At 45.7% G+C, this 24,728-nt stretch overlaps 11 protein-coding genes across 11 annotated transcripts; 3 read left to right on the forward strand and 8 right to left on the reverse strand.

Annotated features, from left to right (window-relative positions):
* Window positions 1-195: 195 nt before the first annotated feature.
* N7483_002075 (glutamate--tRNA ligase MSE1) lies at window positions 196-2,303 on the reverse strand (the record flags this gene model as incomplete). Its single annotated transcript, XM_057085512.1, has 7 exons — window positions 196-766; window positions 819-985; window positions 1,040-1,297; window positions 1,349-1,765; window positions 1,826-1,863; window positions 1,920-1,992; window positions 2,043-2,303. 7 exons carry the CDS (start codon window positions 2,301-2,303, stop codon window positions 196-198), a joined length of 1,785 nt encoding a protein of 594 aa, XP_056951661.1.
* A 380-nt stretch (window positions 2,304-2,683) lies between these two features.
* N7483_002076 (putative DnaJ domain protein (Mas5)) lies at window positions 2,684-4,182 on the forward strand (the record flags this gene model as incomplete). Its single annotated transcript, XM_057085513.1, has 4 exons — window positions 2,684-2,717; window positions 2,788-2,864; window positions 2,907-3,571; window positions 3,630-4,182. Coding segments are annotated over 4 exons (1,329 nt in total), but the record flags the coding sequence as incomplete, so codon positions are not given.
* A 577-nt stretch (window positions 4,183-4,759) lies between these two features.
* Window positions 4,760-5,695, reverse strand: N7483_002077 (uncharacterized protein; the record flags this gene model as incomplete). Its single annotated transcript, XM_057085514.1, has 1 exon — window positions 4,760-5,695. One exon carries the CDS (start codon window positions 5,693-5,695, stop codon window positions 4,760-4,762), a length of 936 nt encoding a protein of 311 aa, XP_056951663.1.
* A 955-nt stretch (window positions 5,696-6,650) lies between these two features.
* Window positions 6,651-7,439, forward strand: N7483_002078 (putative nucleoside-diphosphate-sugar epimerase; the record flags this gene model as incomplete). Its single annotated transcript, XM_057085515.1, has 3 exons — window positions 6,651-6,859; window positions 6,921-7,125; window positions 7,200-7,439. The coding sequence occupies 3 exons, from the start codon at window positions 6,651-6,653 to the stop codon at window positions 7,437-7,439; spliced, it is 654 nt and encodes a 217-aa protein (XP_056951664.1).
* Window positions 7,440-7,794: 355 nt separating this feature from the next.
* On the reverse strand, window positions 7,795-9,772 carry N7483_002079 (uncharacterized protein; the record flags this gene model as incomplete). Its single annotated transcript, XM_057085516.1, has 4 exons — window positions 7,795-8,186; window positions 8,248-8,439; window positions 8,511-8,762; window positions 8,857-9,772. 4 exons carry the CDS (start codon window positions 9,770-9,772, stop codon window positions 7,795-7,797), a joined length of 1,752 nt encoding a protein of 583 aa, XP_056951665.1.
* Window positions 9,773-12,676: 2,904 nt separating this feature from the next.
* On the reverse strand, window positions 12,677-12,981 carry N7483_002080 (uncharacterized protein; the record flags this gene model as incomplete). Its single annotated transcript, XM_057085517.1, has 2 exons — window positions 12,677-12,845; window positions 12,890-12,981. The coding sequence occupies 2 exons, from the start codon at window positions 12,979-12,981 to the stop codon at window positions 12,677-12,679; spliced, it is 261 nt and encodes an 86-aa protein (XP_056951666.1).
* Window positions 12,982-14,164: 1,183 nt separating this feature from the next.
* On the reverse strand, window positions 14,165-14,962 carry N7483_002081 (uncharacterized protein; the record flags this gene model as incomplete). The annotated part of the gene is made up of 2 exons (XM_057085518.1): window positions 14,165-14,819; window positions 14,904-14,962. 2 exons carry the CDS (start codon window positions 14,960-14,962, stop codon window positions 14,165-14,167), a joined length of 714 nt encoding a protein of 237 aa, XP_056951667.1.
* A 465-nt stretch (window positions 14,963-15,427) lies between these two features.
* On the reverse strand, window positions 15,428-16,228 carry N7483_002082 (alpha/beta fold hydrolase; the record flags this gene model as incomplete). Its single annotated transcript, XM_057085519.1, has 1 exon — window positions 15,428-16,228. The coding sequence occupies one exon, from the start codon at window positions 16,226-16,228 to the stop codon at window positions 15,428-15,430; it is 801 nt and encodes a 266-aa protein (XP_056951668.1).
* Window positions 16,229-18,093: 1,865 nt separating this feature from the next.
* N7483_002083 (uncharacterized protein) lies at window positions 18,094-20,588 on the reverse strand (the record flags this gene model as incomplete). Its single annotated transcript, XM_057085520.1, has 12 exons — window positions 18,094-18,253; window positions 18,308-18,377; window positions 18,466-18,582; window positions 18,629-19,070; window positions 19,119-19,216; window positions 19,272-19,387; window positions 19,755-19,823; window positions 19,870-19,893; window positions 19,951-20,049; window positions 20,100-20,166; window positions 20,216-20,412; window positions 20,485-20,588. 12 exons carry the CDS (start codon window positions 20,586-20,588, stop codon window positions 18,094-18,096), a joined length of 1,563 nt encoding a protein of 520 aa, XP_056951669.1.
* An 848-nt stretch (window positions 20,589-21,436) lies between these two features.
* Window positions 21,437-22,575, forward strand: N7483_002084 (uncharacterized protein; the record flags this gene model as incomplete). Its single annotated transcript, XM_057085521.1, has 5 exons — window positions 21,437-21,556; window positions 21,610-21,741; window positions 21,868-21,919; window positions 21,970-22,140; window positions 22,193-22,575. The coding sequence occupies 5 exons, from the start codon at window positions 21,437-21,439 to the stop codon at window positions 22,573-22,575; spliced, it is 858 nt and encodes a 285-aa protein (XP_056951670.1).
* On the reverse strand, window positions 22,513-23,657 carry N7483_002085 (basic helix-loop-helix domain-containing protein; the record flags this gene model as incomplete). The annotated part of the gene is made up of 3 exons (XM_057085522.1): window positions 22,513-22,703; window positions 22,772-23,483; window positions 23,535-23,657. The coding sequence occupies 3 exons, from the start codon at window positions 23,655-23,657 to the stop codon at window positions 22,513-22,515; spliced, it is 1,026 nt and encodes a 341-aa protein (XP_056951671.1).
* Between the last annotated feature and the right edge of the window lie 1,071 nt (window positions 23,658-24,728).

Raw genomic sequence — 24,728 nt, forward strand, 5'->3', positions numbered from 1 at the left:
GGTCCTTATAGTTACTAGCATTTTAATAGCACGTAAGCCTCCTTGTATCAGCAGTTCTACACTAAACTTCAAGCTTACAACAATAATGTCATAGTATTTCCCTATGTCTTCTGACGGAGATAGTAGTAAATTACAACCTGGAAGCTATCCAAGATTCAATATCATACAGGTCAACCTCAATTCGTGTCATTCACCTTACTGACCACCAGCCAGCGAACCCATCCAGCTCTTGTCATCACCCATAGTCTGAGAACCCTTCGGCACACGTCTGCCAACATATTGAACAAGATCTTGCGTAAGCGCTTTCGCATCTTGAATTCTGCGCACAGTCTCATCCCTTCCAAGAATGCTCATAGTTTCCGGAATACCGGGGCCAGGTGCCGAGGCAGATAAGGCCCAGCGGAGGTAGTGATAAAGCTCTTTCTTGAAAACCTTCTCCGTTGATCCTGTTGTCTCAGAGGAAAGAGCCACTGCATCAGATCCATCGTACGAGTTAATGTTGAAACGGTGTGTCTCGATATTCCAGTGGATGGGTGGGACAAGAGTCAGAGCCGCTGCGGCTGTATGCAGAGCTTGCATTGGGACTGGAGATGGGGATGTGGATGTGCTAGTAGAAGCCGATGTGTAGGGAGCTCGGTCGAGCTTTGTGGTGAAGAAGGTTGAGTTACGCTCCTTGAATTCCGAGGCTGTTGTGTAGGACTTGGCGTCGGCACGGACTAGGGGCGTGATATACTCTTCGAGGGTACGGCCTTTCAGAATTGGCGCACTGGTGCTTGTCAGAGTTCTGTGAGATATCAATTGAAAAGTGGGAAGTTTACATGTTTTCTTGTGAGTGCGTCTCTTCCACACTGGCACGCACTCGATTAATCATATCCTCGAAACCAGGGCCCCCATTCGTGGCGAATCGTTGGGCATGCGCTTTTTGAAGGAACCATAGCTTCTCAAAGGCAACGACTGTGTTTCCACGGGTGATTTTCAGGTTGAACTAACCACACATTAGCTCCTGTCGATATGTTATATCATGATGATTTAGACTCACAATTTGTTCCAATTCTTCCAAGTTGAAAATGTCGGATTTCTGCGAATGAGACCAGCCGAGAAGGGCAGCAAAGTTAAGCAAAGTAGCAGGGAAGATTCCCTGCTGGTCCTTGAACGACGAGAGGTCGATGTCTGCATTACGTTTGCTCAATTTCTGCCCAGACTTGTCTACTAGCAGAGGAACATGACCGAAGCTGGGAGGAGTCCACTTGAATGCATTGTACAGTGCCATATGCATAGGAGTAGATGGCATCCATTCCTAGATTGCGTTAGGGGTTACTCGGCAAACATTTTGGACAGACAGACTTACAGTTCCTCGAATCACATGAGTAATCTTCATGCAGTGATCATCCACGACGTTGGCCAGATGGTATGTGGGATGTCCGTCCGATTTCATCAAGATTGGATCATCGTGTACACGGTCGATAAAGTCCATCTTGCTTGTGTTTGGCTTATTTTGCCCGGTCTTGCCATAGACAAAATCGTTGAACATAGGATACCCTTCCACCTTGAGTCTGACGACATGTGTCTCCCCCTTGTGGGCCCGATCGTCTGATTCTTCAGAGGATATGTCTGCGCATTTGCGATCGTATCCTGGGGGTAGTCCTGCTTGACTTCGGTGACGCGCATGGGAATCAAGTCGCTCAGAGGAACAAAAACATCGGTAGGCAGGGCCATTGGTGATTAATTCATCAGCATGGGTTCGATAAAGGGCGGTTCGTTCAGACTATAGGACAAAATAGTCAGCAACAGTTGTTTCCCAAGCCAATTAAAAATAAAACCATACTTGTCTATAAGGTCCATATGCGCCACCAACGACAGGTCCTATAAATTCCATTAGACTACTTCAAAATAGTAGCGCATATAGAGCTTATCAATACCTTCATCCCAGTGAAGTCCAGCCCACCGTAAGTCATCATATAATCTTTGTTCAGCCCCGGGGATTGTCCGTTTCTGCGCTAATCAGCCCATAATCCATACAACCGATTTTCGAGGCCACAGACCTGATCGGTATCTTCAATTCGAAGCAGAAACTGTCCACCAGTTCGCTTAGCAAGAAGATAATTGAATAGCGCAGTTCGCAAAGACCCCAAGTGCAGGTATCCAGTCGGTGAAGGCGCGAAACGCGTTCGCGCAGGTGTATCGGGGAGGTTGTTCTTGCCCTTCCGAACTTGGGCACCTGCAGAGGAATATGTCCTACAATTAATGCAGGTCCAAGACCTACGGGCTAGTGACTTGCCCTGAGAAAATTGAGAATATCGCATTGAGAGATATCACCCAGAAGAGTACTGGACTGAAAGGTACTGAAGACAGTGGGTTTCGGTGATATTTTGTGCGGAGAAGTTTCGCCGCTGCTCCGCATTACGCTAGTGACAAAAAAAAACTTCGAACTGCCGACCGAACTCCGCCTTATCAACATTTCACTTTTAAGGCTTGTTACCTCGTCTTGCCTTCACTTCCTTGTTACTGTGGATATCTGCAGACGCAAGATTATCCCATTCAAGTCTGAATCTTGATATTTTGTCTACAAATTTTGACAAGACAACCTTGGAAGAACCAAAGCATCAGTATGGACTCCATGCCGCGAAGCGCCGCGTTTTGCGCCTTTGTTTACTTTCATTTCATTATATGTTGCTAACTTGAGATTATAGTGGCTTCCGTTGATGTTGACCTTTATGGTACGAAGAGTTCTGCACGCGCACCATGCAGCGATTGAATGGGATCTCAAATACTAATATATTGTTACAGAGGTCTTGGAAATTCAGCGGGGCTCATCCAAAGATGAAATCAGACAGGCTTACCGCAAGGTACTATGGGCGCACCTTGTATGCTTGTTTATTGTATAACTAATGTATGGAATTGTATAGGCCGCTCTTGCCAACCACCCCGACAAAGTCGCCGAAGACCAGCGTCCTGCTGCCGAAATCAAGTTCAAGGCTGTTCAAGAGGCATACGAAATTCTGTATGATGAAGAAAAGCGCGAAATCTACGATACCCACGGCATGGCTGCATTCAACGGCTCCGGAGAACCAGGAATGGCGGGCGGCCCTGACCTAGACGACCTGTTGGCCCAGATGTTCGGTGGTATGGGCGGCATGGGCGGCATGGGAGGTATGCCCGGTATGGGAGGCATGGGTGGCATGGGAGGTATGCCTGGCATGAACGGTGGCCCCCGTGGAAAGCCTGGAAAGAGTCCTGACGCCCACGAGAACTACGAGATCACTCTGACGGATATGTACAAGGGCAAGACTGTCAAGTTTGCCGGTGTCAAGAATGTCATTTGCAGTCTTTGCGATGGAAAGGGTGGCAAGGAAAAGGCCAAGGCCAAGAAGTGCTCCACCTGTGATGGAGTAGGCTTCAAGGAGACCCTTCAATCAATGGGCCAGTTTTACACCAAATCCAGCCAGCCTTGCAGTGTCTGCAATGGACAGGGTTCTTTCTTCAGCCCCAAGGACAAGTGCAAGAAGTGCAAGGGAAAGAAGACAGTTGAGGAAAAGAAGATGCTCGAGATCTACATTCCCCCAGGCTCAAAGTAAGTATTCATTCCAACCATGTGCAGGCGAAGCCAAATCACTGACCAATTTCCTTAGAGAGGGTGATAAGGTCGTTTTGGAGGGAGAGGCCGATCAGATCCCTGGCCAAAAGCCTGGTGACATTGTCTTCACCCTTGTCCAAGAAGAGCACGAGGTGTTCGAACGCTCAGGTGCCGACCTGCGTGCTAACATAACCGTCACACTGGCTGAGAGCTTAACTGGATTCTCTCGTGTTGTTTTGACGCATCTTGATGGCCGTGGAATCGAAATTAATCACCCTGCTGGCCAGGTTCTGGTCCCCGGTCAGGTTCTCAAGGTCAAGGGCGAGGGTATGCCTATCCGCCGCTCCGACGCACGAGGCGACCTGTACCTCGTGGTGAATGTGGAATTCCCCAACCCCAAGAAAGAGCCCTGGAACCTCTCTCCCGCTGTTGTCGAGCAGCTGCGAGAGATTCTTCCCAAGTCCACTGCCGAGCCAATTGAGGCCGAGTCTGTGGACACGGTTGAGTTTGAATCCTTGGGCAACGCTGAGGAGTTTGGTGCTAATGACAACGAGGAAGGATGGCAGGATGATGATGACGAGGAGGAGGCGCAGTGCGTACCTCAGTAGAATGGGATCTTAATCCCTAGTTTCCTGGCATAGAAGGCGTCTGGGGTTTGCATTTCTTTGATATCCCCTATGACTTGCGGTTTTCGGGATGTCGCCATCTCCCTTCTACAATCATGACGGTCACGACGAATACAGTGCTTAGATCTAGCCATTTTAAATTCACTACTTTGGGCTTCAAGTTAGAATTTGTTACAGCCCTAGAGTCCTGTTAAGACATCTTATTTCCTACTACGTACGTTGGACTTACCTCCGAGTTCGAGCCCTCATTAGATAGTATGTATTATCACGATGAAATGATACTAGTATGTGGGAATCCATAATATGTAGTAGTGATAACTTTGGTTTCAGATGTCGGGTTGAGGATTAAACTCGGTTCAATTGTTCCGAGTCAAGTTCATGCTTTATTGTAACGGATGATATACGCTATCATGATGTGTGAAAGGAGTCGTTTTCTCTCATCATTTCCAAGGTTGAATCGATCAGTATATACATGGTATCAAATGCAAATGTGCAAGTCTCTCGCAGGATGCAATAGAAAATCAATTATGATCCAAAAAATGGAATGACATGTCCTTAATTATGGCAGTTCGGAAACTGCCCTTTGTTCCATCTCGCGCTTTTTATCGAAGTCCAATTGTGCGGCAGCCAGCTCCACCCTGGCGGAATGATCAGGAGGTAATTCGGGTGGCTCGTAATTTCCACTCAGCTCAGAAGGTCTGTAATTTCCTTGCAATTCTGGGGCTTCATAGTTTCCTTGAAGTTCTGGTGGAGTCCCACTCTCTGCACCTGGGACAGTATCATCGCCCTGACATTTTCGACGGATGCACCAGAATATCAATCCTGCGACCAAGGCTATTCCAGCTACAGCACCGACAACAGGACCTGCAATCCAAGCCTTGGAGGAGGAAGAGGATGATGAGGACGATGACAACGACGATGACAAGGAAGAAGAAGAGTCGGCTGTGTTTGAAGGCGCAAGAGTACCCGTATTCGGCGCAGATGTTGTTGTGACCATGCTTGCAGGTGAAGCACCAGACGAAGTGGTTGCTACCGCAAGTTTATCCAGTCCCGAAACTACATCGACCGTAGCATACGTCAAGGTAGCCGCGAGTGTAACTTGTTGCCCATCGACCGATGATGAATTAGAGACTGTACCACTAGAGTACCATGACAGTGTCGATAAATCGCACAAAGCACCCATCGAGATATTCGTGACCGTGCAGGACGCGTTTCCCGATACAATCCAAAGTGTACCACCATAGTAACTGGTAACATCGTAATTCATCGCCTGGACCGATTCGCCGACAATAACTGTTTGAGGCCAGACCATACCGGAAGAACTGCAATTCGAGCTATATTGTGATTTACAGTCGAGTTCCAGAGTTGTGAGTGATGGTCCGACCGTGATAACGCTGGCTTCCATCAGAGTCATATTTTCGACCATGAGTTCCTGCATCACAGAGATAGTTGTCGTACTGCTTGCTGTGCTGTCTGCATTAACCATGCCCGGCATGATGATACCTACAGCTGCGGCCGTGGCCGTGCTGAGGAACCCGGGGAAATGCATCAGGGAGACGAGAAAGCGAAGACTCGCGCACCCGAGATCTGGGGACTATTTTCCTTAAAAGGATTTGGTGTTAATGTTTGGTTTTTAGCCAAGTCTTTTCTCCGTAACGTGCCATTTCTCGGTGTTTTCGGGTAAATAGCGAGCCAATAAACAGTTGGAGCAGTGGTGATCTTGACCATAATGATTCAAAAAACCCCATCTCGAAATCTAGTCCCTATCACGTTTAACGTGGTGGAACAGGGGTCAATCATTTCTCAAGGGAACGACCGCTTGGACCTGTTTTCGAGGCTGGTCGTGGTTATTTTTCCAATTTGGTTATATGATGGACGATCTATAAGCCCCAGCCGCTTCGATGACCCACTATTAGCACAAGGCTCTCTCGATCAATGCCCGATCTGCGGGCTAAGGCCCTGAAATGAGAAACCCTGAAACCCCCCCACTTATACGGGAAATGAAGGGTTCTGATGAGATATCCAGTCGTGAATGAATGAAACCTCGGAAAACCCGGGATTTTGGGCGTTGGAAAAACATGCGATGTGGTTCAAATTTATTCCTGTTTTCTTTTGTTCATCGGACTTTATCATTCAAATGTTGAATTCGGCATCTGGTTCAAATGACGATATCAAGTACCGCCAAGATGTCTGGAACCATTTAATAACAAAAATTCAAGTTCATACTCAGCCTTAAATAATAACCACGAAAGGTCACTGGTGGATGAGAAACAATAAAAAAAATCCGTGAAGCAGTTATTTGAGGAGGAGTTCAAGTTAGAATCCATATATGATGTGAAGATAAAGTTTAGGGTCATCTGACATTCTTAATAATGCAATCTCAGCTGCCCAGGTGGACGCCTTAATCGTCAAAAGAACCTAGATACAACAACACTTGAAAATTGAAAAACATGAAAGTCATTCTCACTGGCTCCACCGGCTTCATCGGGAATGAAGTCCTACAACAATGTCTCCAGCATCCGAGTATCACCTCGATAGTAGCTCTCAGCCGACGCGACCTACCCCAACACGATAAGCTCAAAGTGGCCATAATGAACGATTTCCTTTCATACCCAGACGCAGTTCGCGAAGAGATAAAAGGTGCAGATGCATGTATCTGGTATACCAACCTCAAGGCCCCTCAACCCCTTGCTTGGATAATCAAGTAACCAGCCAGCTAGGACACTCGGTCTAATACCTAGCAAAATACCAAAGAATGATGAAGCTGGTACTCGTCGTGTGAGCATAGAATACACCTTAACAGCAGCAAAAGAGTTCGAAGAACATTGTCAAAAACCTTTCCGGTTCATCTATGTTAGTGGTGCTGGAGCGGAACGAGGTCAGGATAAGCCGTTGTGGGTTATGCAAGATTATCGGCGTCTTCGGGTATGATTCACCTCATTTCTACTTCAAGCTGAAATCCAGTATATTAGTGCTGAGTGTATACTGAATCATACTAGGGCGAGGTGGAGAGTGGACTTTTGGATTTTGCGGAGTCAAAGCCGGATTTCAGCTGCTACATTATGCAACCAGGCCTCGTGCTTTCGCGGGGAATGAGTTTGAGGAATTTGGTCTTTGGGCTTGCACCTTCTATCAGAGTGGATGATATGGCGAGATCTATGGTGGACCTAGCGCTCAAGGGTGGAGAGAAGAGAATTTGGGAGAATGATGAGATGAAAGAGCGGAAAGGGGGAGCTTAGGTCTGATTTTTAATTTCATCTGGTTAATCAGGTCCATTTCTAGATAAATTCAGCAATTTAAATCAGAAAATCTCGATTTATCTAAAACTGGTCAATTATATCGGACCTGCTGATTGCAGTGATCTAAACCAAGAAGAAATATCGTACATCATACCAAATCCACATTCAGTGCATGAAAATCTCCAGAAACATGAAGAGAGAAACGTATAATTTTTTTTCAATACATCGGAACGACATAAGACATCCAATCCTATATGGATGAACTAGACATATATAGGGTTATTCTAAGCTAAAAGCGACAAAGGGCATTAAAGTTGCTTAATCACTGAACAAAAAAAAGAGAGCAATAACATCCTTAACCAGCAGGGTTGGCGCAGCTGAAAGGAGTCAAAGCCGTGCTCTTGAATGTTTCGTTCATGGAAACAACGGATGCCCAAATACCTAGACCTGCCAGGGAAAGAGCTGCAAGAGCGTAGAAAAGATCGAATGTGTTCCACCAGAACTTCACCTTGTATCCACGGATCCAACGCTTCATGCCGGAATCCACACGCTGGGCTTGGCCAGTGCGAGGGTTGAATTCTTCCTCGGGAAGCATGGCGTCCTTCTGGACGTGGTAACCGACCAGGAGGAGGGGAGGGAAAGTGTAAGAGAACTGCAAGATACAGGCAGCGCCGACGAAGGAGGTCAGGTTGCTAATTTGGGGAACGGCAGCAGCAATGACCCAGGCGAGGACCCAGTAGACGGGAACTAAACATTTGTTAAAGGAGGTAATTTCAAGTTGGAAGCGGTATATTAATGGTTCACTTACCCAGCAGGACCCAGAGCCATTTGCCAATCTTGCTGTCAAGTGGTGGCAGGTGGAAAACATCACGCAGGACAGAAGAGTAGAAGACCTTGATACCGATGTTGCCGTAGAGAAGAGCGGCAATAGCACCAGTGACGAATGAGAGGGCGTTGCACAGAGTCTGGTAACGGTAGGCACCAGGAGTGTTGGGAATTCCTATGATGTTGTTAGTCATCCTGCTGAGGCCACTCAAAAAGAATTAAAACCGGAAAGATGATGAGACTCACCCTCATAAGCGGGGTTGTAGACGAACTGGCCCTGAGCAGCGTACACAACCATACCGTTGACCAAGTAGCAGACGTAGATAAAAATCTCAGCGATGATGAAACCCTTCCAGAAATCCATGGGACGTCTCATCTCAGCCATCAGCTCGTTGAACAGAGTAGCACCACCGTAGGCGAAAACACAGTTCATCATGGCAGTGACCTTCTCTTCCAGGCTGTAGCCAGAAGGCCAACCAGCGCTGGTCACAATAGGACCTTCAAGGATACCGAAACTGTCCCGCACAGCAGAGTAGTTAGGGGGGGTAAATGTAGACAACAACCATGGTCACAATGATGACAATGACGTTACCCCAGATAGCCAAGTTGGCAAGCCAAGAAAGACGCTGCAGGGTTCGAATCTGTCCAAGCACGAAACCGATAATCATGAAGACGGCCTCAGCGACCATGAAGCAAATGAAACCACCGGTGTTGCTCACACCGGCGACCATCTGTGCCAGACCTTGACCGTTGCTCTCGATCAAGAGAGAAACGTTGAGAAAGAACTGAAAACTCTGCAGAACGTTGACTCCAATACGAGCCCAAGGCCCAAAAACACGGAAAGCAACATCACCGTAGTTACGCATGGGGAATCGAGTCGAATCCAGACCAGTGAAGATGCGCCAGAGTTGCAATCCAGAGTAACAAGCGAACAAACCGAAGACAGTGTACAGGGCAAAACCAGGACCGTAACCCATACGACTAATAGCGTAAGGGACGTTGGTAGGACCCAGAATATCAGTGGTGATCAGATAGAAGATCGATCCCCATGTCGCAGTACGAGCAGCTCTCTGTGCCTGCTCCCATTCAGTCTCGGTGATACCCCATTTATCTGTTGATTCGTCGGACCTTGGCGCGTCGACGGCAGCCTTAGTATCAATTTCCTTCTTCTCATCGGTAACAGGCTCAGGCTCAGTAGGTTCGGCCGCAGGCTCCTCCCGTTTACCCTTGCGGTTAAGCAGGAGGTTTCCTAAAGCGGCGAAACCGACGTTGTCTGTGCGAATGCTCTTTTCCGCCTCACGGGATCGGTTGGCCCAGTAAGTGTAGTTCTCGAATGTGATGCTAGTATCCAGATAGATGGAGCCGGATCCATTCAAATTGGGAGGTTCAATGTCGTGATGAATATCCATCTCGGGGTGTTCTTTCTTAGTACCAATGATATCTGCTTCATTGCCGAGGCGAGGATCGGCAACGCCGCCGATGTTGGCGGCGGATATAACACCAGCCATGATGGTATGAGACTTTCAAGTGAATCGAATGCTGATCTCTCTCGAAGAAAAACAAATAGAGAGAGAGTACATACAGGGGGGGTCCCAGTCGGGGTTTAAATAATTCCCACCCCCGGCAGATAAAATAAGCCCATTAGCAAATAGGTACAAGCCCACGCGGACTGTACCTTAGTTTCTCAACTGTAACCCCAGCCAAGAAGGCCTCTTTGTGGAGTTGATAGGGCACCTGTGGGTCGGACTTAATCCCCGGTATCTGAAGTTTTATTGGATTGCATGATGGATGTGGTGAATTTGGTGGAACCCGTTATCAGTAGTGTTGTCTAGCTTGGTTTCGTCCACTCTCTTTTCAGGGACTTATCGGGAAGATGCCATCTATGGTTCGGATCCGCTTTTTTTTCTTTTCAGAACAAAAAAATCATGTCTACTGCTTGTCTCACCGAAGAGCCGGTGGAAAAAATCTAGACTAGCGTCGATGGTAGTGGTCTTGTGGCTGTTGCTGACGACTGGAGCTCCACTCCGTCCCTTGGAAGCTCGGTTAAAGCTTGTCTTCTCCGCATTCATAATAAATTGCAATGCCCAACCAATAAGGTGACTTGGTCGGCTCATGGCGGATAGGCAGGATTGTATACTCCCTATACTGCATATAAGCCGGGTGACCGACGGGGAAATGATGTACAACCATGCAGAGCTAGGATGAGACGGACTGTGCACCGGGCCACGCGACTTGCGCGGTGTTACGTGTATGATCCATGTTACATTAGCTGTAGAAGCAGAAAAAACCACTTGGGGGCGAAGAATGTGTGTTTTTTTGTCCTAAATCGCCTGTTTCGCCTCTTTTGGATGGTGAATATGCACCAACGGAATTCTTTTGGTTCGGACGTTCCCCGTCTAGTGGAACCTGGTCCACTATGGCCTGGGACACCGAGAAGATGGAAGCCGAACATTCCTCACTGGTGCCACCCGTTGATTGTGCTGGTAAAATCATTATCCACCCCGAGTCAATTCCAACTTGAAGCCTGAAGGTTGTGGCCAAATACGAGGAACGGTTCTATCATGCCATAACTTAAACGTTTTCACCACTTGAATACTACATAATGCACATTATCACTACACATACATGTGAAGAAAGTTTAAATCCTTCGCAATAAGTAGTGAAATTTCAGTGCTGACATGTTAAACTTGATAGTTCAAGCGTCATTTTGGATCCACTTAATCTGGTCTGACTAAACATTCCGCGTTAGATGCGCAGCCATATGAAGAGTTATTTAGAATATTTTATAGGATCAATCTGACAGGTCTTTGCTTATCTCGCGAACTATGGTTATGAAAAAAAGCAAAGTGATCTCTACCAGCAAATTCTTCATGAACTAAGTTGGGTCACGATATCAATGAGATGAAACAAGATCGGAGATGATGGCCGTAATCCGTGTTTTCCCGGCATTTGACTGACCCGCCACAACGAAAATTTCAAGGGAAAAAATAATAAAATCAATTTGAATATGCATTTGCAGGACATTTTTCGGTGCCTAGACTAGAACTACGCTAAAATGAATTCGGAGCCGGATTGCGGATATAATCCACCAGACTGTTATCTTGGGGGGGGGGGGAAGGTGGACATATGACCAATGCCTATGAGTCATGAATGTGGTCCCCGACTACTCTGTAGAGATGAGGCTCATGAGATCTAAAGGGAAATTATCTCAATACGATTTGGGAAAGAAGCGCGCTTTTTAGCGCTATCAGATTGGATATCAAAGATCAGCCAAGCGTATGATAGACGCGACTTTGGTGCATAAGAAGTTAAGAACTTTCTAAAGAAAGCTTATGTGTGGCCTCGTTAACTTGGCGACTTGGCGACTTGGCGACTTGGCAATTTTGAATCCTTCTACCATTATCTTCTAGAAACTGACCTGAAGATATGCACCCCGGAATCTATGATCAACTCCGAGTTCAAGTGGATCTCTATGGATTCCGAATCCATTAAACTTCCAACTGCATAAGACATCATCCGCACTCCATTTTCGGATCCACGTGGTATACGGATGTTCCACGATTTTTCTAGAGGGTCTGAGGGTCTGGCCTTTAAACTACATCTGGCACAGGGATCTGTGATGGCCAATTGATCTTTCATAGATATGACAGACCTGTCAATGGGCACTGATTAGGGCTGAGCCAAAAAGAGAGCATTCCAAAGCCGAGAAGACTAACTTTTATTTTTTTTTCTCATCGGAAGACACCGCGTTAAATAGTGGTTCCCTGTTGAGACATTCAGATATTCTTGATTAGCGCCACAAATACGTATTCTTTGCTTGGCGCTTATATTCACTGGCATCGCCATGCTAGTATGATCCATGGACTAAGCGAGACTAGGACATCATAGGAAGTCCGAGCTTCAAATTTTGAATATGATATTTTCAATGCTGTCTAGCTTGCATACTAGTGCTAGATTCAATTCTTCGATTTTTACTGGTGGGTAGCAGGTCCATACCAACCTTGGAATCTGAGTCATATGTACGGAGTAGATGCTAGTTCGTTCACCGAGTTTCTATCACCTCCATCTATTTGAACTGACGAATCAACATCAGTTTAATTTACTCTAAATCTTGCCAATAATTGGATCGAGGAATATGAGACATCCAATCAGGAGCCAGGTTTTAATCGTGAGACTGTGCATCGCACGAGCGCTTTGAGTGCATAGCGAGTCAGACCACACATTCTTCTCGTGCGTTAGACTCAGAGTCTTAGTAAAATATCTCAGGGTCTTATCTCTGCACTGCCTTAAAGAGCCAATTTCTTCAAGTTGATGTTTTCAAAGTAATCATGAAATCACCCTCCCAGTCAACTCGCGGTATGCACCTATGACCTCGGTCGTTCAATATCTGATGACTGTAAAGTTTATCTCCATTAATCTCCGAGTCCATGAATGATAGAAATGCGTGTGGAGTCACCAATCGACATGAAAATCTCAGTCATGCCATCCAGAGCCTCATTGCTGCGTTTGGTGAGGTCGGTCAATCTGAGGATCTTCTCCGCTTCATCATGAGTCACAAAGATCTTGTCTTTCTTCCGCGGCCTAGATAGAGGATTCTCGGTAGTAGCGACAATTATTATATTGACCTCGCCAATAGCGATTGGCGCAGGCGGAGACGCGGGGTTTCGGATCTGTGATCGCTTTGCAACCGGGCCAAGGACCAAAGCAATCCTCGCATTGCTCACATGCGTTGTTGGTTTTGTCAATACCCTTGACTTGAATCAAGGCACTTTGCACCCGGATTCTTGGGCAAAGCATAAGGTTGAGCGCATCTGGTGGGACAATTACGGTATCTCTTGTCATTAACTCTCGTATATCCTTGAGAGTCAACAAATGATCGAGGGCATCGTGTCCAAGAGACTTGATTGTTTTCCTAGGGACCAGTCGTGGAATCTCATTGAATCAACGGGCTCAAGGTCCTGGTGGCTTCTCATTCCCATATACTCCAGCGAATGGTAAATGATCTGCTGTCCACAAACCCTGTGTTGGCACGCTGGGTTCCATCTCATAACCAATGTCTTAGCCTGGGAACACAGATATTCAGAATGGAGGGTACTTACAGCAAAGTTGGCCGGGCCTGCCGGGCCCCTTCAATCAGTTTCGGGTCGCCCTTCAATTCTGCCTCATCCGGGTTGGGGTCTTTAGGCTTTGCGTGCTTCGAGGGGAGGCTCTGAGTCTCAGGTTGGTTTCGCTTTCTGATCCATGGTAGTTTGAGCAAGGGTGGTGTTTGAGGAAAATTGGGAGATAGGAAGGTCTTTGGAAGGATCAAGAGAGGGACGAGGGAGGAGAGGGATGAGGGAGGAGAGGAAGCTCGGCGAGAGAATAGGAGAGAGAAGAAGAGAGAGGAATAATCTCGGCAGCGTTTGAATAGAAACAATGGATGGTGAATCAGATCAATTTTTTTTCTTTCTGCCTACAACAGTGTCTCTTGAAAAAGTCCTTTTAATGGGCAGTAATTTAAGAATGAATTTTTTGTAAGGATACTAATTTAAAAATGATTTTTTTTGTAAGAATACACATATGCCTGCCCTTTGATCTCTTCACTCCGACCTTTGTCTCTCATTGTAGTTCTTCAGCCGCTGTCTGGATTTCGGTTATTATCAGTGTGATTTTGAATAGTCGGAAGTGAGGATGGAAGAGGTGGCAATTCCTGTTGAGGAGCTGAATGACGAGAAAGACAAGAAAGACGAGAAAGACGACAACGATAAGATCTAGATCTGCATGTGGCACACTGATTTCTGATCCTATCCATGTTCCGGGAAGACCTGAACTCGCTCAAAGGCTTCTTCTTACAGCAGTCCACGCAGATAAGTGTCTCTGGGTTCTGAGGAGGGGGTAATCGATCAGTGCTCGTGCTGGGATTAGATGAGACTGCCACGGGATTTGGAAATGGGATCACTGGAGGATTGGTTGTCATTGACATCGGATCTAGAGCCGATATCGCTGGAAGATGTGTGCTCGTTGCCATCGGATTTGAAGATGTCATTGCTGGAGGATTTCTTGTCATCAACATCGGATCTAGAGACGATATTGCTGGCAGATGTGTGCTCGTTGCCATCGGATCTGAAGATGTCATCGCTGGAGGATTTGTTGTCATTAACATCTGATCTAGAAACGAGATTGGTGGAAGATGTACGCTCATTGAGACCGGACCTGCAGACGATATTGGTGGAAGACGTGTTATCATTTCCATCCGGTCTGAAAACGATATCGCTTGAGGATCTGTTCTGAGTGCCATCGGACCTGGATACAATATCGATGGAGGATGGGTTCTCATTGCCATCCGATCTGAAGACAATATTGCTCGAGGGTTTGTTCTCATTGCCATCCGATCTGAAGACGATATTGCTCGAGGATTTGTTCTCAGTGTTATCGGACCTGGATGCAATGTCGCTGGAGGGTCTGGATACGATATTGCCATCGGATCTGAAAATGAGATTGCTGGGTGATGGGTTCTCATTGCCATCGGACCTGAAGATGATGTTGCTGGAGGATGGGTTATTATTGGTATCAGATCTGAAGATGAGATTGCTGGAGGATGGGCTATCACTGCCATCGGATTTGAAGATAATATTGCTGGAAGATCTCCTCTCTGCTCACGGGCAGCGTATCTGAGTTTTTGAACAGCATTGGCATGCCTCCTGCGGCAATCCTGGCATTGTTTTGTTAAACTAGAGCCCCCCCAGTCGCCGAAAATGAGATAATGGATAAGTCCGATGGCACTTTGTGCAAGTCCGAGTTTCTGGCTCCATGATTTTCAGAATTTGTGTGACTTTTGAAGAATGTCAGGAAGATTTTGTGATGAAAGAAGGGAAGAGCTGCGGTTGAGAGAGGAGAAGGAGATGCTAGGTATGATGGAGGAACTTCATCGAATGAGAGCAGAAATGGGATAATCACTGCCTACGCCACGATGTAAACAATAGCATTCTGCCTTTACTAGGCGGTAATAACATTGAATGAACTTCAAACGCGTCGGTATAAGCCTTTTTTTGATCTGGCGTGTGAATCCTTTATACTGTCAAGTGGAATCATTCACGCTCATATCCATTCATCTCTGTGATGCCTGAAAGAGCTCCTTTTTCTACCAATACACCATGGGATTTATCATCAGAAAATCACTCTGATCAACTCACTCTATGTAAGAACTCGCCAATCTGTCGATACATCTCCACAGGATTCGAATACATCGGGAAATGCCCACTCTCTGGAATCGACGCCAACTCCACCCCGTCCTGTTCCAGTCGTCCTAAATATGGCAACTGATTATACTCTTCTCCAAACATGAACATCTTCCGACAGTGTAACTGAAGAAAGATCCCAACCAGATCCTCTTCATCCGATAACCGCACCATGGAGTCGAATATCGGGCGCACAGCTTCAGACCGTACACGCGTGCGTAACGTACTCGCATATAAGGGATTTCCGAAAGATTTTTTCTTCCTTGTCCGATCGATGAACTCGTTCAGAAATGAATCTTGGTCGTCACTGGGAAACTGAAAGATCTGTCTGCTAAGGAAACAGTCCTCGGGCGCGAGATTACCCTTGATATCTACAAAACTGAGAACCCGGTCGGGGTGGCGATTTGCGAGGAGAAGGGCTGTGAGACCACCCATTGAGTGGCCTATTAGATGGAATTCGTTGATCTTGAAATGAGATAGAATCGCTTCGGATGTTGCCACGAGGAAGGGAATATCGGTGGTTGAAAGATCACTGCTTGTGGATTGGCCACAGCCTGGGGCATCGTAGGCAATAAAGCTGTAGTTTTGGAGACTTTTGTGAAGTGGTAGATCTGCTAGGTCTTCTTTGCAGGAACCAAAACCGTGGAGGAAGAGAATTGGAGGGTTGAAGTTGAAGTAGTGTATTGTTGAGAGATTGAGCTTCACTCCCTTGACTTGTAATGAAACTGTAGAGTATTCGAGCGCCATCTCATGAATCTCATTATCGAAAGATAAATCAGAGGCTCAAGAACTTCGATTTCAATATATTTGGTCAGTGTGGAATTCTGAAATGACATTTAAATGACATGTGAACGGACATCGGTAAATGCTTGGTTCGCCGGGGTACTGGTCCGTCAATCAATTGCCTAGGGAAATAACATCCACCTCAACATTGGTAAATCACTGGCGAATAAATCTTCAAATCCTTGAAATTTAACTCATTGACCATTCAACACAGTCCTTCTAGTCGATATAGAAGCTCTAATTTGGCAGATCGCTGGAAAAAGAGATAGCGCTGAATGAACCACGGCAACTGAGTACCAATTTGGTACTTCAATGTTTGGATGTTTGCATGTTTGCATGTTTGCATGTTTGCATGCCGATAAACAGTCACCGCTTCTACAGGGTGAGGAGTTGGAAATGAGGCGAAAGTATCAACACTCATGTGTTGAGATACATCCTTGGAATGCATACCGGATTACTCGATCTGGGGGGGCAACCTTGGAAGCCTTTTCCAGATCAAACCAGATTTTATCGCCCACTTTTGAACTTCTTGGTACCGACTTTTGTAGGGGGTCAATTCAAGTTTATCGTAAAATTTTGTGTTACAAAGATATATATGTCATTAAAGCAATCCCTTTATATCCAAAGCTCCAATGTTAAGAAATTAGCGGTCACCTTGGAATACTATTATTTACTCTGCGGTCACTTTCAACCTTGGAACTGCCCAGGTGAATGTCAATTATGAAATTGAAAATACTAACCCGATATGGTAAATACTCGATTCCAAGCTTGGAAGGTTGGCTTCAGCTCATTTTGAAAATCTAATAATCAGACAGTGAGTTTCATTTTTTTTTATTCTGCATAACCTAGGTGCCAACTTGAATGCTCTGTTCAAATATTATATCTGTTATATCTTGACCGCTCAAGATCACTGATGGAAGTATAGTCCCTGCCAGTAAAACTTGCTAACGTCGATGGTAGTATCATTCAAATGTTTTAACAAATTTCCATAAGTGGACAGACTCCGAGTCGGAGCTCTATACCTGCTCACACGTCTTCAGTTCCCGTTCAAAATATGTAGTAGTACCAATTTGGACATACTTGCATGATAAAAGTGAGCAAGTTTTGTATCCACCTGGGCACAAAATTTATATTTCTCTTTGAGTCGGAAAACCCTACATGTACTACTACTAGTACACATGTGCAATAGACTATGTAACCTGAACAGCAGGATTATTCCTGGCATGTGAATGAGACTACAAGAATAATAACGTGATAAATTTTGAACTTGGAAATGACTGCAGCAAATATTTAGGTCGATCTAGAAGTTAAAATCTGAGTAAACGAATCCCGAGGGTCAGAATCTATTTTCCAAGGTTGGACTTGACCAAAGGTGGTCAAGAGTCGAAACAATCGTCTCCTTTGGAGTTGTGCCTTATCTTCCCCTAGCAGTGGTCAGTCAACCAGATACTCGAAAACACAACCTGATTCTCATTCCTTGGAAGTTTCGGTTTTATCAAGTTCAAAACTTTGATATCCACTCCTGTGCCACCCTCCAACTCGACTTTCCTTTTTGGACTGAAGATTGCATGGAGTCCTACCCAATTCACCTCGCCTCCTCTTGAAAGAATCCTTCCAGGATGGAGCAATACAAGGCACAAATATTACGACAAACTTGAAATTGACTTGGAGGTATGGTACTATAGGTACGCATGGACTTGGTTCAACAGGGTACCGATCTGTCAATCAATTGCCCAAGGAAATCAAATCCATCTTAACACATCCTTTATCACTAGCTAATGAATCTTCAAGAGCTTGCTGAATTTGAGAATCCATATGTATCATGTATCCTAGAGTCCCTCTAGTTGATACAGGGGCTCTAATTTGACTGATCGCTGGAAGAGGATATAGCGCCGAATGAACCACGGCAGCCAAGTACCGATCTGATATCTAGCATGCCGGTGAATAGGCACTCCAAAAGTGTAATCAAGTTCCTCGAGAGTACGTTGCCTAATTTATTTAGTTCTAAGATCCGAAATAGGACATGCTAGGTATATAACTCACATGGTCTCAGGCACGACAAAGAAAATGGCGATAAAGGAAATCAAATTGAGCCCCGCGTAGAACCCGAATGCTATATATGGCTAGAATAAATATCGTGAGGAACAGAATCGTCAACTTATCTCCAGTTGGGGTGGTCTTCGCTAACAGGGAAGGAAAACTGATAGTCAGAACACTCCCGATGGCATTATTAACACATATTGTGAGTGCAGCGCCTAGCTCACGATGAGACAACGGGAATGCTCCGCTGAAATAGATCGACGGGATTGGTCCCATTCCTATAATTGTAAGTCAAAATCATATACTTCGGTGAGCGTCACATACCAGGTCTATATAGTGCCGTGAATAAATAGATGAAAAATGCTATGAGTGGCACTCGAGCACTGGAGTCACTTGAAATCAGGAAGCAAAGTCCTGCTGCTAGCAAACACCAAGCCATGTTCGGGAAAGTGAACAGTAACAGATTTCGACGGCCGAATGTGTCCATCGTCCATATAGCAGGGAGGGCAAAGACGAACATGGTTAGTCCGTAACCAAGAGAAGCGAGAAGACAGTCTCGGGTAGAATAACCAGCATCTGAGAAGATTGTTGATGAGTAGAAACTCATGATATTGATCCCTGAAAACTGTTGAGAGGTGACTAGGATCGCGCTAGAGATCATGGCACGACGCAGGCGGGGAATAGTGAATATTTCCCATAAGCGATGTGCAAAGGACACTCCTGAGAAGGCATCTCGCTCAGTCATTACCTGGCAGTGGGTATAGTACTATATCAAGTTAGCTTTTGCAAACAAATCAGAGGTTATCATACGCACCAAATCTCGAGCCGCAATCAGTTCGGTATTGCGTATCCGACAGAATGAGTGAAATGCTTCTTGGTAGCGACCTTTCTTCATAAGCCATCTCGGGGACTCTTAATCACGCCTGTTAGATAGAATCTTTGTCTTTAAATTATCCGAGTCACCTACCAGGACAGAACCAAACAAAGATCAAAACCGGCACTGCAAGAGCAAAGGCAGCGGCAAGCTGGAAGCGCCATGCAAGCCGACCAACACGATAAAATATCAAGTTGGAGCAAAAGCCACTATTTCACAATCTGAAGGTTAGAGATTGAATGGTAGAGTTAGTAGGGTGGTTTTGAGACCCACATGAATGTACCAAATGCCACCCATAGCTGAAAGCTGGTCACCATACCACCCCGAATAGGAGCTGGACTTATTTCTGCGCTAAAGACAGGGATCGTGGAGATCTTGACACCAATTCCTACACATAGACCTTGCTAGCTTAGTACCATATAGCTTCAATTTGGTACTCACCAAGACTCATGAAAAGACGACAGAGGAGCAAGCCCCACCAGTTTTAGGTGAAAGCCTGTGCTAAAACAGGAAAGACACAACTTGAGTACTATCAGCAACAACTCAATCATTCATCCGATCTGCTGATGCACCTACAAGAGGCCGGTGAGAAAGACGGTACCGCGGCGACCAAGCCAATTGTTGAGAGGATCTGCTGCCCAGGCACTTGTGGATATCAGGTGAGAGTTCAGATTGATTTGAATCAACTAACCTCAGAAGCCCAAATAAAGTCGGTCTGCAAAATATGGTCAGCATTTTGCTCATGTAATAATTCTTTTGGAAAGAGGCATACCCAGAGTTAATCACACCTTTCAGCCAAGTATCATTTTCAATGCCAAATTCTTGTGGAAATGAGAGGTTGGCACCGTTTGCACCCGTATTGTCCCATCCTCTGCGCTCAAGTTAGACTCATGAATATTTCTCCATGCTCATAGAGCTTACTGAATTGCTGATCCTAGAGAACACTGTGCGATGCTGAAATAAAGGTCTTTCGGCAAATGCCATTTATCTATCTCGAGTCAGACTAAATCAACCAAACACACGGAAAGGTTCCATACGGGTATACTCTCGCTCCAGGTAGTATTTGTCCTCATCACTCAGTTCTGTCAGGTCCTCAAGTCCTTTCTGATGTTGTGCTGCCAGAGTTCCCTTCTGAAATAACTCGACTTGGTCTTCAAATCCATATTCTTGGCAGAATCGATAAACGCGATCGTATAGATCATCTTTGGTGACGCCGGCAAGTGGATTGAGAATCCTACGGAGAGAGAAAAAAAAACACCAACTGTCAATGCAACTGATTGAAAAAGGGATAGATCCTCATACTGACCTTGCATTGATATTCTGGCTATAGCTTCCAAGGTGCTGCGCTTGCTCCGCATCCTCGACAAACACCGAGTTTGGCTTGAAATCGTCCATGCTAGCATTCGACATGATCGTATCTGCAAGCTGCAATGTACAATCACATTAGTCTTGGGCCCAAACCAAGGATATATACTCCACCAGATTCAGTAATAAATATTATTGGCGTGTTTCTGGGGGATCGTCGGCCAAAAATCCGGGGTGCGCTAGTATTAAACAAAGAAGGCGATCGAACCAATCGCGCAGTGTTGAGCCCCTCTCCTTTGACTAATGACGACAACTGCCCTGCGTGTGTCAGTGAGAGTTTCTTTGCTGGGTGTTTTGACCTGCGTGCAACCAGTGTTCTCTCCACCAATCAGACAATGATCTGTCTAAGCGTTTAGCCTGTTTTCTCCCGCGTTGTCGAGGAATGTTTCTTGAGTGGCGCTGCCAAGGAGGAATGCCCAGCTGCCCTGCGTGAGGGCTACACGTTAAGGAAGACGCCTCCTGGTCCAAGGCTTCGTATTTTTCTGTTGCCCTGTGTGTGTCCCATGCGAGATGAACTCCGCCATGGGCTCTAGGAGGGGAACGACGTGTGATCTTGGTTGTACAAATGTTACCAGAAACGCCTATAAATTCGAACTTCCTATCATTTCTATGAATGCAACAATAAATCACCTGTCTGAAAATTTCTACCATAACAACATTTAAAACCTCACTGGAAACAGCAAAATGGGTAGCGCGGGCAATGTGACATGGCTTCAAAAGCTATCAGAACAACGTGAGCTGGATCCCTCTCCCTATCAATCAATATCTCCTTCGGACTTCAAATATTGGAAGTAGAATATGCCACTAATACCCAAAATTCAACTTCAGTAAACATAGACGTTGACTGGATGGATCCTGCATATACCTTGAGCCTACCAATTGTCCCCCATGAAATGACTAGTAATCAAGGCTGGGTCCACGAGCAAATGTGCAACCCAATCAACGATGAATTGTTCAAGAGTGTAGTCAAAGAGTACAAGGACCAAGGCTGGTTTGCAATCTACACGCGGATGGTACGTTCCAAATCCCCTTAACGCTCCAATTTTGGCTAACCAAGAATTTCTAGGCCGTCTTGATGTCGAAGGCCAACATCGACAATATCCAAGGCCGAGTACTCTTGCAGACTCTTCAATCCAATGCCTATGACACTGAAAAGACAATCGAGCATGCTCGGACATACGCTCGGGAATTTGAGAGTGTTGGAATTTCCTAGGATCGCTTCTGCATCAAAATCCCAAGCACTGGGCCAGCACTGAATGCGTGTCCAATTCTGTCGCAAGAGGGTATCCGCACTCTTGGAACTACACTTTTTAGTGTTCATCAGGCAATTGCCGCAAGTCAGGCACCATGCTTGTATATCAGCCCGTACTACAATGGTAAGCCTCATGCCCTCAAGTTCGCGACAATGAATAACACTCTCTGGTAGAGGTTCGCGCGCACGATGAGTTGGAGTTGTGGCCCAAGTCTGATGACCCAGCCTTGCTGCATCCGATGTCTTCACGATTGGTTCAGATCCTTGAAACGTACAAACGTCTGTACAAGGAAACTGGAAAGGAACAACCATTCCTCAAGAATGCCAGGTATGTTATCTTACTCCGTCAGAGCTTCTGCTACTGACAGGGATACATCTAGCTTTATTTCTCCATAAGAAGCCATGGCAGCTGGTGAACTTGGATGCCAGTCAGCAACAATCTCTCACCAGGTCCTCACCCAGCTATCTCAGCTCCCATATGATGGCTCTAAGCAGCCAGGCGAAGGCGTTCCCAAGCCGGGTCATCCGTACAAAAATGCAGCACCCACTCCCGAGCGCTTGAAGAAGCTTGCACAGGTCGATCCTCTGATTGGGCCCAACTGGGATGGCAAGCTGTCGAGGACTGATATCGACTACTTGGCGAACGGAGGTGTCGAGCTGGACAGGGCAAATGAAGAGGACCCTCAGACTAAGAAGCGGCTTCGAGAGGCTCTTGCACTATTTGTTGCTGCGGAGAAGAGAAGCCAGGCGAAGATCGAGGAGGCTATGAAGAATATTTGAGTTTTTCTTGATTATCTGGTTGATATGGAAATTGTCAGAGTCTTCTTTCATATAGACAGACTTTCTGAATTTGGCAACATGGAAGCTGAAGTTTGAAATATCTGGCTTGGTGACATTGATTGTCCATTCTGCGTTGAGATAGTTCCGTTGGTGCCAGTATTTTGAGGCCACAGTAATGGGACATCATTAGGAAAACGCGAGGCTCCGAGATCATAATGTAGATTCGTATCCGGAGATGTTGCTAGCATAGCACCAGGGTGCATATTCCAAAATGAAGCCGAGTCGCTAACGAGGCACGAAGTACTAAGTCTACTATTGTGCCTGGGATCTCCAGCTTTTGGTCGGGAAGGTATGATTTCCGGCGATTGGTTCCAAAGAAAGGAAGCATCAATAAGATCCTGTGACATAGCTGTTGTAGCCTTGCTGGGGTTATCTAGAACCCACCCGGCCTCAACTGGCGAATATGCGAAAGGCGGGGTTTCAATAGGTTGCTCTGGATAAACAGCCCCTTGGGACGATCCGTCGGTACCAGTGGTTGCAGGCAACAAAGAAGCTTGTTGTGAAGTATTCGACCTTTCTTTAAGGCCTTTCTCAACATCTAGTCTCTTTCCAGGGAGCATGGTAAGAATACTTGGATTCGAGTTATCGCTTTCTGCAAGGAGCTCGAGAACGCCGAGATCAACTGGCACGGCTTGGCGTGGAATAGAGGTGCCAGGTCGGTACAAGGCACGAAGACTGTTGACCTCTTTTAACAGCTCATCGCGTTCAGCTAGTAGTTTCCGAATCGTACTAGCGGCCTGGTCGCATTTTGTTTGCTGGGTCTTGTGATGAGCTATGCTTGCATCCACTATGATATGTTTGGAAGGCCGTATTTCCTCCTTCAGCATTGGAAGTAATTTTGTCAGTTCCTTGGAGCAGTTAGTGACTTTTCAGGTTGTATTTTTGTATTCTGTACTTACCAGTAGGCGCTCGCTAAAGGCTTCTCGGCGTGACTTCTCAAACTCTCGGTGCACAGCTCTATCTTCAGCGGTCCAATGTCGAACACGCTTTTTCTTAGTTCTTTCAGGCCCAAAATGACTCATTGATGTCGAATAATCGGCGTTTTGAATCTCTTCGACTTCCAATTTTTTTATTTGAGAGGTACAACAGAATAAGATGAATGAGGCGTATGGAGGATTCTGGGGAAGTGGGGTAAAATGCGGAGAAGACCCAGCACAAGCACTTGAGTGCTTCAATCATTCCAGGCCCACTTTACACAGAGATACGCAAGATAAGATCGATCACTGAGTTTCCAAACATTGGAAGCAAAGGATACAATGTCAGTTTTAATTTCATATGATTCTTATTTAACCAACACTACTGTTTTGACTCGAACTTGACCCAATATGACTGCCAGGATGATACTAGCCTCTTATGTACTAGGTATAGTCACCTGATCCATAACAAAGACGTTAGAAGCGCGTGTGACGAAGATATCGAGAGAACTTGAAACTATTAATGGCATATTAAACTATGACTCAATCCTCTCAGTATGTTTAGCCAAGATTGAGTGCTCCTCCAAAATGCATCGGATAATTATCCCGGGTGCAGCTAGAATAAGCCATCATCGATATCTGTACTTCATGTTACTGATCTGTGAGAAATATTCTTGGGACATGCAACCTAGATTTGAAAGACTGGTGTTGGATATTAAAATTGAAAAATTTGGAGCAGGATTCAGCCTATACCATTGATAATGCATATCCACCAAATGAGAAATATCAGATCATGCAATTATTAATGACCTTTGATCCAAAACCCTGCCTTGTCCATCGGAGAGAAAGCCTTCATTCACCGGAGTTATCCCGAGTTAAAAAAGGATCTTCAGGATGACTGCTTAATTAAAGAATAAATATTTCCTTGTTTCCCCTGAAGTAATCTTCCATAGTCAGCTCAATTTGAGATTTTTAAGCTTTCACCATCAGCTCAGTAACAATATCGGATATAGACCGTGAGTTTTGCATAGGATCGGATGTTTTCCGAGTCTCCCTGTATCTAAAACAATTATCTATTGGCTTCTTCAGTCGAAGGTGTGAAGGATTCAAGCTTAGCAGGACAAACATTTGAATATTCCCCGCATCATCAAACAGTACGAGGAGCCAGTGGAGCATCCC

The sequence above is a fragment of the Penicillium malachiteum genome, assembly GCF_028827825.1.
Source record: "Penicillium malachiteum strain IBT 17515 chromosome Unknown utg000001l:1.0-8184562.0:1.0-8186909.0, whole genome shotgun sequence".
Lineage (NCBI taxonomy): Eukaryota > Fungi > Ascomycota > Eurotiomycetes > Eurotiales > Aspergillaceae > Penicillium > Penicillium malachiteum.